The 15,839-nt window shown below is 38.5% G+C and overlaps 2 protein-coding genes across 2 annotated transcripts; both read left to right on the top strand.

Moving 5' to 3' along the window:
* Positions 1-442: 442 nt before the first annotated feature.
* Positions 443-9,049, top strand: wnt6a (wingless-type MMTV integration site family, member 6a). The gene is made up of 4 exons (XM_052130892.1): positions 443-831; positions 2,175-2,395; positions 3,485-3,810; positions 6,050-9,049. The coding sequence occupies exons 1-4, from the start codon at positions 755-757 to the stop codon at positions 6,509-6,511; spliced, it is 1,086 nt and encodes a 361-aa protein (XP_051986852.1). The 5' UTR covers positions 443-754; the 3' UTR covers positions 6,512-9,049.
* Positions 9,050-10,087: 1,038 nt separating this feature from the next.
* On the top strand, positions 10,088-12,297 carry cdk5r2a (cyclin-dependent kinase 5, regulatory subunit 2a (p39)). Its single transcript, XM_052130905.1, has one exon. The coding sequence runs from the start codon at positions 10,370-10,372 to the stop codon at positions 11,303-11,305; it is 936 nt and encodes a 311-aa protein (XP_051986865.1). The 5' UTR covers positions 10,088-10,369; the 3' UTR covers positions 11,306-12,297.
* Positions 12,298-15,839: the final 3,542 nt, after the last annotated feature.

Raw genomic sequence — 15,839 nt, 5'->3', positions numbered from 1 at the left:
ATTCTGTTTGGCTTCTAACGCGCAAAGATACTGATGTAGCCGTAGGGCCAAGAGGATTGCCAAGATCAATAAAGGCAGGGGAAAACTTCATGAAAAACATATCAAAAACGACAGCTGGACATCATAACACTAATTTAAGTTTAAGGCCTTATGAAACCGCTAAATACAACGAAAACAAAACGAGACGAGTTTTCTGGTTGACACAAATCCATGGGATTAATTTCAGTTCCCAAATCAAATAAGGGCTTTAGGGTCTGAAATAAACTAAATGACTGAGGTAGGGTTTCTGCACCGTTTGTTCACAAACTCCTGAACTTTTTGACTTGACAAGGATTTTTATGACATTACGTCAACAGTGGTGGAATGCGCCCAAACCAAGATTTTAATAAGACACGAAAGACGCGCTGTTTCGAAGTGACTTGCGCGTGAGGGTTCGCAGACGAGGCTGAACATGTTTATGTGATGCCAATTGTTTTAATCCACCAAAGAAATGGAATAAGCAAGAATGAAATGCCTGGATAAAAGCAGAGATGATTCATCTGTCTACGCTTACGTGCACTTTTCGCGCATTTTAATCCTCATTACAGTTTCAGTCAAGTTTAGGCTATTCGGCGGTGCATTTAAAGCACTTTCATGCTGTTCTCAATAATTGCTGGATTACACCAATTCCAAGGTTCGCCGACAATGCGGTGGGTCACTTTCAAGATTTGACCTGTTTCGACCGCAGCCCATCATTTTGGATCTAAATGCCTGAATGATGCTCTCCACGCAAAAACTCCTTTTCTTGGTTCTTATTGTGCTTAATACGACCTTCATACCTTTGCTTCCAAAGTAAGTTGCTTTATATTTATTTTTTACATTTATTAATCCTGTCAGTCTGATTTTGCTGGGTAAATTCTCTAATGCGGCATGGGCTGGAAGGCATAAACGAGTGAAGCTCGTTTCCATTGGAACTCAAAATATTGTTCTGAGGTAATTAGAGAACAACTCTTAGGCCAATAAAAGTGATTGCATCTTGCTGCAACAAATGTAAGAATTTATGACTTTGCATTCGGGTTCAACAGGCATTTTTAAATAACAACAGACAAACAATGCAAGATGCAAAATAACTGGTTCTCAATTTTAAGAGGGTGGATTATTTGTGAAAGGTTTACATTGGGATGAAGGAATGAGAGGTAGAGAGAGAGAGCGAGAGAGAGAGAGAGAGAGAGAGAGAGAGAGAGAGAGAGAGAGAGAGAGAGAGAGAGAGAGAATCCACAGATTGGTTTTAAAGGGATAGTTCACCACAAAATGAAAATTCTCTAATCACTTACTCAACCTCAAGTCATCCCAGATGTATATGACTTTCTTTCTTCTGCAGAACTCAAACATTGATTTTTAGAAGAATATCTAAGAAGATATATAAAAGAACATTTGAAGCTCCAAAAATCACATAAAGGCAGCATTTAAGTAATCCATACTCCAGTGGTTAAATCTATGTCTTCAGGAGCAATATAATAGGCATGGATTAGAAACAAATGAATATTCCTTTTTTTATATACTATAAATCTTCCATTTCACGTTCACTTTCACGTTCTGAAAGTGAAAATGGTGATTTATAGTAAAAAAGGATTGAAATATCGATCTACATCTCACCAAAAACTATTGCATTTAATGCTGCCTTTATGTGATTTTTGGAGCTTCAAAGGTCTGGTCACCATTCACTTGTATTGTTTGAACCTACAGAGATGAATTACTCTTCTAAAAATCGCTGTTCGTGTATAGCAGAAGAAAGAAAGTCATCCACATCTAGGGCATGAAAGCAAGTAAATGATGAGAATTTTCATTTTTAAGGCTATGCATTTGTTATCACAAAGTAAATCTCACCATGGCACATTTAATGTATTTAGAACTGGAAATTGTTTCATTCAGCCTTGAAAAATAAAACTTGCATTAAAGATGTTTGTAGATTGCAGAATGGATTAATTAAGGGGTTGTCTTGACCTGCCCGCTTTTCTGAACCATACACTTCCAAAAATAAAACGTTCAATAATATCTAAAAGTTACTTAGTCTGAAAAGGGGTTTAGGTGTTAAATATTGGATCTAAGTCTTTTATGTGGATGTGTGTACGTGTCTTCACTCAGTCTGTATTTACTGTACTTGTGTATGTGCACCTGTTTCTCTGGCACCACAGGGTGGATGGCAACCCTTTAGTGATGGACCCCAACAGCATATGCCGTAGGGCTAGACCTTTGGTAGGCAGACATGCTGACCTATGCCAGTCTCAGCCTGAGTTAATTCAGGAAGTGGCAAAAGGTGCCATGCAGGGCATACGGGAATGCCAACATCAGTTTCTGAATCGTCGTTGGAACTGCACTAGCCAGAGCAGAAGCTTAGCTAAAATCTTGCAGCAAGGTGAGTTTCAACACAAAAAGTCCTCAACATTTATCCATTTTCAAAGTTGTACATATTTATTGAAGATTAAATGTATGCATTCATTCATACAGCTGATTAAATCTGACCTGTTCAGCAACACGTTACAGAGTGAGAGATTTAATTACCTTCTATTTTCTGTTATTTGCATAATAGCAATTCCTATTTTTTTTTCCTCAATGAGTCATCATCACCCAGAACATCATTACATAAACCCCAATAGGTTGAAGATGGATTTTAGGCAAAAGGCAGACTCATTTTCCCAGTAATCAGTAATCAGATCTGCCTTTATTCCTAGAAAGACAGTTTATTTTTGTTTCTTTGGCTGGGTCTTTCAGTCATGGCAAGATGGGAGTTCTGTTGAATTTTAAAGGCATGCTTAGTTCTTTCCGACAATAATACTCTGGTTGGGATTCACTGGATATGGGCTGTTGGATGTTTTTATAGGTAGGTAAGAATCTCATAGGTAAGAATAGGTAGGAAATAATTTCGTAGGTAAGTACTTCCTCATCAAAAGCATGTAGTTGTTTGCATGGCCATTAGATGGCATGATTGTTGTATGTCGTTGCTTGTGCTTTTGCTGTTGGCTTTGGACCTCAGAGTGAATGAGTTTGTGTCTGAATGAGACTTAAGATGAGGCTTCTTACTGATAACAGATTTCCTCTGTCATTATTACATCTTTTTATACCCAAATGACATGCCAAAGCTCAGCTTTTGTCCGTTGGACTTGTTTTCATGTTAATTTGACACCAAGAGTGAGTGCATCTTGGAGGAATATTTTAACAGAGAAAAGAAATGCTCTTTTGGCAGTTCAAGGTGTATTTAGGCAGGTCTGGACAGCGGAGATGTGTGAGGAATGTGAATCTGCTAAATGAGTTATTGTTTATGTTGCAATTCCTTAGATATTTAGGTGATCTGAGAAGTGGGAGGATGGAATCACACTGAAACAAGAGATCGGATAGAAATTATAATCACACATAACATGAGTTTATCTCTACACATTGTTCGTTTGTGTATGTAAGGTTTTAGATGCAGACTGTATAAAATATGGTTCTATGAATTGTTCCCTAGATATCCGGGAAACTGCATTTGTGTATGCCATCACTGCTGCTGGGGTGCTGCATGCTGTAACACAAGCCTGCAGCCAGGGAAAGCTGCCACAGTGCGGCTGTGTGACCCTTCAGAGTTCCTCTGAAAATTACCATGATTCCCAAGCTGAGGAGGTGCCCAATCAGGTTTATCCTGGCCGAGACAGGAACTGGGATTGGGGGGGCTGTGGAGATGATGTAGACTTTGGCTATGAGAAGTCCCGTCAGTTCATGGACATCAGGCAGCGAAAAGGCAAGAGTGACATTAAGACTCTCATTGATCTGCACAACAACGAGGCAGGACGGCTGGTACGTTAAAAAAATATATTATTCATTCTGACTCTTCACATTTGCCAACTGCAGAAATCACAAACACTTCATCCAAAATCCTTTTATTTTTAGACCTGCTTGGTCAACTAAAATTGCTCATAAAATAACCTAAATATACAACAGAATGATTTTCCAAATCTGACCACAGCAACAGTAAATACCAAGTATCCTCACTCAGGAAAGCTTGAAATCCGACCTATAGAAATTGTACTATAGAAATAGTCCCTGAATCAGTCCTGGCACACACTACATTTTGTATATGGGTCAACGATGTGATGCTCATTTTTGTCGGTATCCATTGTTATTTAAAAATACATAACAAAGGCAATTCACAAGAAACAATTACTTGACTACTTTGATTAACATGATTTCAGTGTTTTCAAATTCTGAATTCAAAGACATTTTGATATTTTTTTCTGGTGCCTAAAGTAAAAAATGTCGAAGTAGTGTAAATGTCTCGGGACAATAAAAGAAAATTAATTTAAAGCTTATCATTCTTGAAAATGAAATCTTGGCATAACTTTGGAATAATACTTTATAATTATTTCTTAAAAAAAAACTTTTGTCCACCTAATTAACATCAAGTGGTGTCACCAACATGAAGGTAGCAATTCTGTTGTGAAAATGTTTTCACATTGTGTATGGTGGGGTGGATTTGGGTTGTATACAAGGACATTTTTTGGTTATAAACGGGTAATTACAGGGGTATTATGCTATAAATGTGGTTTATAAGACATTTCTAGTGTCCCCATAACTCAAATCGCTTAAAAAACATACTAAACTATTTTTTGAAGGGTTAGGTTTAGGGGTACGGTTAGGGAATACAATCTATGGTTCGTACAGTCCATGCACTGATAACCATTGTCCCATGTCTACCAAACATATTGAGTGGTCCAAACATCATCTGCAGTCTGAAACTAAACTTTTGACCAGATGTTAGGAGTAAATGCACTTGACTGCGTAGGAAATCTATAGGAGGCTACCTTGCGCCCTTGCTCCCTAATTAGTAAATGACTTAACCTCCAGTGTGCTGTCTGTCTGCACTGGTCTCAGAACAGTTTGAAATGCACCTTATTTTAATCCTAACTCCAAATACAGCTTCTGAAAGCTGCTTTTCGATGCATCCATTCATTCTTAAAGTGATAATGCACAGTGAATATATGTCCAAATATGTGGTCATTGTGTTTAACAGCATGCCATTTCGCAATAGATTGATAACATTTTTAAAATGGCATACTGAATGAAACTAGAGACTCTTTTGACTCAAACAGGTTTTAATGTAAAATCTCAATGAGGTTTCTTACCAGATGTAGTTTTGTTGCCGTTTCTCCAAAAGACAATCTCAGCTGAGATCGGCTGCATTTTTTTTGTCACAAGACTCGGTACATCTCAATTTTAACCCTTTAATGAGAGCCTAGAGTCTGAAGAACTCAATGTGTCAGTTTAAATGAAATACAATTATTTATAGACTATTGCAAAGCCTAAATGTAATGTCCATACATGTGGACACGGGATCTCAGGAGGATAAAATATCAAATTCTCCATTTTTCTCTTTTAGTGCTGTCTAGATATTGTAGCACCTTTGAGGCAATCAGAGACTATTTTCATATAAATGTCATATACATTTGGATTTTGGAGTGTTTGGACTTTCATTGGTCTCCAAAGAGCTTTTTATTTCAGACGTAAATTAGATACTTCGACACTTTTTACTCATCTCTTGTACAACACCTAAACACACACACAGAAACAGATATTTTTAGCAGTCAACATTCCTGCAATTGTGGAGTGTGTGCATGAGTGAGTGTACTGTATGTATGTATACCACAATGTAGCATTTTTCCTTAGATAGCAGACAGGCGGTGTATTTTAGCTGTGTATTCTTGTATACTGATAACAGGAGCGTGGATTATAAAAAAAATAATTCTTCAGTTGCTTATGTGACTTTCAAATCATTTTAATTAAAAGAAGATAGGGGAAATGTTCACTCATTAATTATCATTTAATTGATATCTGAGCATGACTGGATGTCTGAGCAAACTCCTCCACTCTTAAATAAAGAGTCTGAATGGATTGAGGGAGGGATGAACAAATAAAAGTAATAAGAAATGAGAAAGGACAGATTCTTGTGAAGCACATCCTTTTCTTGATTTTCTCTCTTTTCTTCATCTATGTGTGTGTGTGTGTGTGTGTGTGTGCGTGTGTTTGTGCACATATACAGGCCATACGAATACAGATGCGGACGGAGTGTAAATGTCATGGTCTTTCTGGTTCCTGCACTCTCAGCAGCTGTTGGAGGAAGATGCCTCTCTTCCGTCAGGTTGGTGACCACCTCATGCAGAGCTTCCATGCGGCCATCCGTGTGATGGGAGGAAATGATGGTAAATCACTTTTTCCCATCAATCCTGATAACCCACATCTGGATGCTAACGTTCTCATCTATTCAGCTGAGTCGCCTGACTTCTGCCAGGCCAATCAGAGGACTGGTACAGAAGGTACACAGGGCCGTGTGTGTAATAGCACAGAGACAGGGCCGGGAGGCTGTGACAGCCTGTGCTGTGGTAAAGGATTTGCTGACTACACTATAGACTATGAGGAGAACTGTCTGTGTCAGTTTCACTGGTGCTGTGTGGTTCAGTGCCAGAAATGTTCTGTGAAAAAAGATGTCAGCCTCTGTCTATGAAGTCCACTCAAAGGGTTAAAGGACTAAAAAAAACTCTTGGAGAGCACATTTGTATTCTTTCCTGTGCGTAGGAGCATCCTCTGCACAGAAAAAAGCAGTGATTTGTGAAAACAGGTGCTTACCATCCTCTTGCTCCACTGGTTAGTACTAAGAAATATCTGTAAATCAGGTGGGAGTCAGGGCTTGTCTGGCTACTTTTAGAAAATAAATATATGGCATACTGCCACCTGCTGGTTCATTGCAATAGTGAAATGCCTTGAGGGAGATATAATTTTCTCTGGATACTCTTTAGAAGACAAACATTTCTGTCATCTGAAATTAGACTGAGTATGAAACCTGAAACAAAAACATTCTCTAAATAACATGCTTGACATATTCAGGCTCTGTGGCCATTTTCTTCTCTTGAAAATAACTTTAGTCAGTACTGTCCAAGGTGCTGAATCACTGACTGATAGTTGCCCCTCAAAGCTGAGGATGCATTCAATATACAACTAATTTGGAACATTTATGACTTGCTAGTCATTTTGAGTCACTTTGACCCAGAGACATATTTTAGTTTATGTTCTGAAGTAAATAAAAGGAAAATCTCAGCTTTCCAATGATATAATTATTCTACTCCAAACTTTTGTCCAGATGTAATCATTTAAATAGCTGATATAATAATTTAACTGCTTTCCTTTTAACTTTAATGATAAAGCTCAAAATTATTACTCAAAATGATGGAGTCATTTAGATTGTATAATCTGAAAATGTGCTTCATGCTGTAAGATCTAAATGTAAGGGATAGTTCACCCAAAACTGAAAATTCTCTCATCATTTACCCACCCTCATGCCATCCCAAATATGTATTAATTTCTTTCTTTTACAGAACACAAAGATTTTGAGAAGAATATCTTAGCTCTGTTGGTCCTTACAATGTAAGTGAATGGTGACCAGACATTTGAGGCTCCAAAAATCACATTAATGCAGCATAAATGTTATCTATATGACTCCAGTGGTTAAATCCATGTCTTCAGAAGCGATATGATATGATATGATATGATATGATATGATATGATATGATATGATATGATATGATATGATATGATATGATATGATATGATATGATATCGTTTCTGTAAACATTAGGGTGAGTAAATAATGAGAGAATTTTCATTTTTGGGTGAGCTATCACTTTAACTTTTATTACATTTAACAATGTTATGTAATCTAACAAAAATTTCCTGACAAATTAGATAACACCAATGAATGTAATTTGTATGGGTTAAATCAAGTCGAAATAGATCTTTAAGGCACAATTGCAGGTTCAAACTTTGTTTAGTGTATTTTACATTTTCCTGCACAAAGTGCACATACTATTAATTAATTATATATTTGTTGTAAATAGTACATAACAACAAGAGAAACATGCTTTTGTATATATAATAGTGGGTTTAATCACATTGTTGACATTATACGAATTTATGATTTATCTTATGCTTGTCTACAAAAGAATCTCCACAAGGTGTAGTAAAAGTATGTATAAGTATGGCCCTTCAATTCTGCAAAAAATGTCTGAGGCTACTGATAGCAATGCACCTGTACCCAAGGGGTTTACAGTAAATTACCCTTTAGTTGTGGTTTGTTATCTATGAAAGAAAGGTTGGGTGATGTAAATCATTGAAATTGTTTGATTTGAAATATGAGTATGAAGTACAATTCATTGTTTTTGTTCCTTGTCTATATATATATATATATATATATATATATATATATATATATATAATCGACCCACTCTGTCGTTATCTGACAAAACCTAGAAAGTGGTGTTATGGGTCTTTGCTGTCCTCTCTGTGTCCTTCTCCACCTAATATTCTTTTGCACTTTACATAAGGTTACAAATTATATTAGCTATTTGTTTTGCCAATTGTTTTTAAATATCATCTCTAGCATAGTAGAACAAGACAAATTTAATTTGAGGAGACATTTTATGTGACCCTTATTCGAAAAAGCCTCATAAATCAGATACAACATGGTTTGCTTTAAATTAATATTCCGGTTTCAAACAAGTTAAGCTCAATCAACTGCATTTTTTGAATAATGTTGATTGCCACATCCCTTTTATTCTCTCCAAAAAAAGAAGAAGCAAAAATCGAAGTTGCAGAGAAGCACTTATAATGGAATTGAATGGGGCCAATTTTTGGAGGGTTAAAATGCAAAAAATGTAATCTTATAATTTTATAAAAGCATAATTCTTCTGTTAAAACCCATGTATTATCTGTGCTGTAAAGTTTTTGAAATCATCATTATTGCAGTTATTATTATATTAAAGTCAAAATTAATATTTGTGTTAATTAATATTATGCCACAAATGCTATCAATTGAGTATAACTTGTATTGAATTTGGAATATTCCTTTAAATCTACTGATATGAACATGTTTTTGTGAGGGTTAGGTTTAGGGGTAGGTTAAGGGTTAGGGTATAAAAACTGTATAAAAAGCATTGAATTTAATATAATGATAATCATGTAGGATGTAGGGTACAATTGGACTAAAGTCACACCTAAAGAAAAATGTGCTTTTATTTTATGTGTATCAAGATTTTAAAAATAAATGTCTTTTGATTGAAACTAGAAGGAGCAACATAATTTGTGTGGCAAGAAATAATGACAGAAAGTTGTGTTGATTGAATGTTTTATTTTTACTTATAAAGGTGGCAAGGGAGCCTTTTACCTCACACTTGGGGTAAAAGTCCCTCACGTTTAGGGTAAAAAAGGCCCCTGGGTGGGTTACAGTGATTTTGTGTAAATATAGGGACAATAGTTAATGGGAAAAATGTATCAAATGAGGCAAATACTTTTATGACAGCAAGATGCTTTTTTTGTAACAAATTAATATATTATTAATGTGTACAGTAATGTGTTTTACTGGAGCCTGTAGGCGCTGCAACAGTGTTTTTTTTTTTAACCCCAAATGCTCCTTTCATTAATTGGAAAGTTGTTATTATTTTTATTATTATTTAATCATCTTGAACAAAACAAAAAATTAAGTATTTTGTCTCAAAATAAATGGGGATTCTTATTAGCTATATAATATGAAAATTCAACATAAAATACATGTTTAAAAAGATATATTAAGGATTAGATCAATTCACCTCCTAATCAAACTTTATAAACTGCACACAATGATCTCAAGGATCGGGAATATTTTGCAGTGTATAGTGTGCAAACAGGTGTTAAGGAAAGTACTGTGGTAGTTTTTGTTATTGTTTATTGATCGGGGAAAAAGAAAAACAAAAGTGCCTTTTATAACATTTGCTTTAGCCCCGTTGTACGCCTGCATTGGAAAAATCCAGAAATACCCCCCAAACCCCTTGATAAAAATAGAAAGAGACCGTCTAACCCATATACACACATACACACACTCATACAGTAGGCTATAAGATGTGGGCAAATGTTTTTCAAGGTCCTCTGGTTGGTGAGAACAGCCACCAATCCTTTCACATCGCTTCAGGATTGGCAGATAAGGGAGGCTTATCTCGGTTTACAGGTCTGTCCCTTTAGTTGCTTTTTTTTTTTTGCCTGGCTACACATTACAAGTCCTGCCCATTGCTCCCGCTGTCTGAGGCTGCGCGCGCAGTGGGATGCAGAAGGAGTGGCGGAGTGCGCGTGTGTAACTGAGGCAAGCTTCGATTATTAGCTACGATAACATATTTAACTCAACAGCTGTTTCCCCCACTGAATACCCAGTGGTCAAGCGAAACATAAATGGACGTGAACCTGTGACTCTCAAGTCGCACCTCTCCGAGGCAGTCAACGGAACGAAAGGCGAGACAGAGCATTCCGAAGGGCCGGTGGGTGTTGGTCGTCAGAGGAAAAGATGGGCACGGTGCTCTCTATTTCTCCCACGTCCAGAAAAGGTGGGATTCTGGATGAGAAGACGGATGGGGGGCACGGAGCTAGCGGCAAGACGGAGAAGAGTCTAAAGCGCCATTCGGTGCTCATTTCGGCACTGACTTGGAAGCGATTGGTCGCTGCCTCGGCCAAGAAGAAGAACGCCAAGAAAGTGAACCCGAACCCACCAGTATCTCAGATCAGTAACCCCGTGGACCAGCTGAACACCGAAAATCTCAAGAAGTCTCAGTCAGGCTCCGAGCGCAAGACGAAGCCTGGTCCACTTGCCGTGCCAGTTCCTACCGTACCAGATAAAAGCCTTCGACCCAATCAAACCCAGAATGCGTCCCAGAACGGAAAACAGCTCCTCTCGGTACAAAGGCAGCCGAGTAGTCGCTCGATCATCTCCCCCAGACGAGTCATCGTCCAAGCCTCTACTGGCGAGCTCCTTCGCTGCCTGAGTGAGTTCATGTGCAGGAGGTGCTACAAACTCAAAGAGCTGAGCCCCAATGAGATCATCCTGTGGTTCCGAAACGTTGACCGATCGCTGCTCATCCAAGGTTGGCAAGATCAGGGTTTTATCACTCCTGCCAACTTGGTGTTTGTCTATCTGCTTTGTCGGGAGGCGGTGACCGAGGATATCTCCAGCGAGTATGAGCTGCAGGCCACCTTTCTCACCTGCCTGTACCTCGCCTACTCTTACATGGGCAACGAGATCTCATACCCGCTCAAGCCCTTCCTTGTGGAGACCAACAAGGAGGTGTTCTGGGAGCGCTCCCTGCGGATCATTGATAAAATGAGTGTCAAAATGCTGCAGATCAACTCCGATCCGCATTTCTTCACCGAGGTTTTCCAAGACCTCAAGAACGAGGGAGGCTCGAATGACACGAACGGAAGGTGGAATAATAACCTCGACCGCTAACTTTGGTTTATTTTAGAAAGGAGAGAGAAGCTCTCTGATACCTCTCCACGCCTTTCCTTAAAGGGTGAAATGAATGTATGACCCGACGGATGAAGGTGTAAAAAGTGTTGCACTCTATTGCTGGTTTATGGCAAAGGGCAAGGGGATTTGCCTCACCTCCACGAGAGGGGGTTCTCGTTATTACATGTATATAATACAACCTTCATGACCTGAATGTCACGCGAGCGATCTGGAGTTTCGTCATAGTTTACTTAATGCATGCTTAAAGTGTTCTAATCGTCTCATCATTGTGTTTTGTTTTTGTTTTTTGAGAAAGACAAAATATATATAACGCTATCTGGTGCCGGGCTACATTGAGAGATGTAAATATTAGCTTGTGCGTCAGTGTTGGGGTCTTTTTTCTATTAGTTTCAGAAGCGATGTTGCCACAGACGATGCGCTGTCCAGGGTGCTGACCTGCAACAGACTCTTTCCTCTTGTGGCGTCTGATGCTATCTATCTGAACGCTGAATGTACTGTTTTACAACAAAACGATTCTCTACGGTAATATGTGCCAATTGTCAGTATAAAACGTAATGTTTTATAATGTATATTTGAAAATATATGATTACAAATACTTACAGAGTCTTTGCCGCTTCTTTATAGTTTTGGTGATGAGAGAGGAAGGACAAGCGATGCATCGGTTCGTGATTAAAGTGTTCTTTTTTCTTCTTTTTCTTCTTCTTTTTTCCATCAAAGCAGAAATTATCAAGGTTTTGCTGACACTTCCAGACGCAGGCAAGGCATAAAGTTGCAAGTAGATAAAGACCACATACTTTGAATTAATTACAATTATTTGTAGTTGCTTTCAAATGCTTTAAGGGAGATCATTTTAAACCATGAAACACCACAAGCAAAACTGTTCGCTGAGTGTCTTAGTAATTAGTGTCTTAGTGTCTCAGGCAGGCAAATTACTTTATATGCTTGATCAAGAGAATTATTTAGATGAGAATTAACACAAATTCATTCCCTGGATCAACTGGTAAAGTTAACATAGGCTTTTCAGGTTATGTATTGTATTGCTGTACAAAATATATTTGTATAGTAAAAATTAGATAACTGATTACCAGTTTAATTGTATTAATTCTTCTGTTTATAGGACTAACTTTCGTTAGGCCTGTGTATCACATACCTATCACATAGGCCTATTGACATGGGTTATGTATCTACATAGATAGGCCTACATAGACATGAGTTATCTATGTAAACAATCAAGTAAGTCTATCTATCTCCATGAAATATATGGGGACCTTGAACTTTACCTGACAGACCAGGAGACGTCTCTCACATACACCACGTTTCAAAGGTTACAGTAAATTAAAAATCAATATTCTACTTGGTCTTCCAGTTCAAACAACAGGCTGAAAACATATTGGAAAAACAGACTTCACTTAAATGTTTAATTCGATTACATAAGTAAACAATCAATTTAAAACGGTTTAATTAGAAAGATTTGCAACAGAATTCGAAAGCAATCTGGATACAAAATAAATAGCCTATATAGGTTTATGCAATTGTAATATGCCCCCAGGAGGGCTAATAAAATGGTCCATTCCGATAAAAGAGAGAGAGAGAGAGAAAGCGAGAGAGATGACGTGTTCTAGATAGGTAGTGATTATCTGAAACACGTTTTATAAGCTCATATACTGACATTGTTCACTTTCTCCTATCGGCACAGGTAGTCCTCGAGAGACACGTCTTGACAGTGTGAAAAGGGCCTCAGGGGTGCATGAGTCACGGAGGGAGCAAGAAGCAGGTGGTTTGAAACGAGAGAACCCCCAGAATTTGTGAATAAAGCACGTGGTCAAGGAGTTAGCTCATTTGATTGGCTGGATTTTGGTGCAGTCTGATAGAAGAATCATTGTGACGAACGGCTGCAGAGCCCGCCGCGTGTGGGGCCATAGGAATTCTACATGCGCATTCCGCGCCGTCTCCATGGCGACAGCTTTAATAGAAAAGGGGTATGATCATTATCACGCGTGGGCAGAGAAAAGATAATATAGAGATGCTGTACTAAGGATATCTCGCACAACGCAGCATGTTTACCGCTGTCACTAAATATGAAACTAAACGGAAAAAAATGCTATTCAGCTGGCGTATTGGCTATATACAATAGAGTGTATGTGAACGAAGGCCTATAAACTTCGCCTGTTGTTATTAATGTGTACTGCTCATCTCCGCATAGATGCCCCTCCTATTCAATCAATGTTCTTGACCGTGAAGCAGATGAGGTTGCAGACATGCATTTTAACTGGCTATGGGAGCCGTACAGCCGTAAGGAGATGGGCACTTCACGAAATGCATCAGCAAACACGAATTAGGCAAATGTATTCCTGAATGAATCTTAAATGTGAAGCTCTCACTTGTAAAATATGCGGTTTATGTAAGTTTACATGTGTCTATTGGATTCGTTGCAACCACAGATGGATGCAGCCGTAGGAATGCGGTTGCCGTGGAAACGCCAGCAGTAGCAGCAGCATTTGACAATTCACAATATTTCTATACGTGTTCTATTTTTATCATAGATGATTGTCACTCCTTAGGTCGGACCAGCTATTCCGTGAAGATCCCCAGATAACCTGAATATAAAAGAGTTTATTTCTGAGTTTAGAATAAAAATAAACAAATACAAGATAGGTGGAGAGAGAGAGAGAGAGAGAGAGAGAGAGAGAGAGAGAGAGAGAGAGAGAGAGAGAGAGAGAGGCATGTGGCATTGATGGACTATTAAACGAAATGATCAAATACACCAACGACAAATTCAAAACCGCAATAACCAAATTTTTCAACTTTGTTTTGAAAGTAGGATATTTCCCCGACACCTGGAACCAAGGCCTAATTACACCAATATTTAAACAAGGAGACAAATATGAGCCAAACAATTACAGAGGCATATGTGTCAGTAGCAACCTGGGGAAAATATTCTGTTCGATTATTAACATAAGATTGCAGAACTTTCTCAAAACCCACAAAATTCTGGACAAAAGTCAAATTGGATTTCTGCCCAAACACAGAACGTCGGACGACATTTACACTCTTCACACGATCATTGATAAACATGTATACCAAAATAAATCCAAAGTCTTCTCTTGCTTTATTGACTTTGAGAAGGCTTTCGACTCGATCTGGCACGAAGGACTCTTCCTAAAACTACTGGAAAATGGGATTGGAGGGAAAACATTTGATTTGATAAGCACCATGTATAAAAACAATACATGTGCTGTAAAAATAGGAAATAAGCGAACAGAATTTTTCTCCCAACAACGAGGAGTCAGACAAGGTTGCCCATTGAGCCCCACTCTATTTAACATATATATAAACGAATTAGCCAAAGCCTTAAATAAGTCCACTGCCCCCGGCCCAACCCTGACGCAATCAGAAGTTAAATGTCTCCTCTTTGCAGATGATCTAGTCATTCTGTCAAAAACAAAAGAGGGACTACAGCAGCTCCTCGATGTCGTAGAGACATTCAGTCAAACATGGGCTCTCAAAATTAACCTCGCAAAAACTAAAATAATGATTTTTCAAAATAGATCCAGGTGTAGGGAAAATAAATACATCTTTAGAGCAGGAAACCAAGTCCTCCAACACACCCACGAATACACATATCTGGGGCTAAAACTGAGTTCGACAGGGAACTTTAATCTGGCTGTGAATGAACTGAAGGCAAAAGCAATGAGGGTCTTCTACATGATCAAAAATACTATTCGACATGAAATTCCAATTCAAACCTGGCTAAAAATCCTACAAGCAATAATTGAACCCATTGCTCTGTATGGCAGCGAAATATGGGGACCTCTAAAAACCCAAGATTTTTCAAAATGGGAACAAGAGGCAATCGAAACTCTGCACGCCCAAATTTGTAAAAGCATCCTAAAAGTAAACAGCGCGACACCAAACAACTCTTGCAGAGCTGAATTAGGACAATACCCCCTATTGATCAATATCCAAAAAAGAGCTGTGAAATTCTACCAGCACCTGAAGCGCAGTGATCCGAGCTCTTACCAGGCCGAAGCCCTGCGGTGCCAGGAGCAGAACCGGCCCCGGAGCGCACTCTCACAGCTGATGCTCAAACTACAGCCAGACCAGCACAGCACTATCTGGCCCAACCAAATTATAAAATTACAAAAAATGAATTACATTACCTATTGGAAAGATGCTATTAAATCACAAAAAAAGATGGAACTCTATTTAAACCTGAAAAGAGATTATAAACCAGCAGAATACCTGAGCTGTGTAAAAGAGCATAAAGTGAGAAAGACCCTGACCAGATACAGGCTGAGTGCCCACTGTCTGGCTGTAGAGAGAGGACGGCACCGGCAGAGGTGGCAGCCGAGAGAGCAGAGACTGTGTTCTCTGTGCTCTCAGAGAGAGGTGGAGACAGAAGAACACTTCCTCATACACTGTGATCACTATCACAGCATTAGATCGGACTATTTCACTAGATTCCAACAACTAGAACCAAATTTTATGGCATTACCAAATTCAGATAAATTAA

The sequence above is a fragment of the Xyrauchen texanus genome, chromosome 7, assembly GCF_025860055.1.
Source record: "Xyrauchen texanus isolate HMW12.3.18 chromosome 7, RBS_HiC_50CHRs, whole genome shotgun sequence".
Lineage (NCBI taxonomy): Eukaryota > Metazoa > Chordata > Actinopteri > Cypriniformes > Catostomidae > Xyrauchen > Xyrauchen texanus.
The sequence above is the reverse complement of the archived record's forward strand: the minus strand, read 5'-3'. Positions and strand labels throughout refer to the sequence as shown.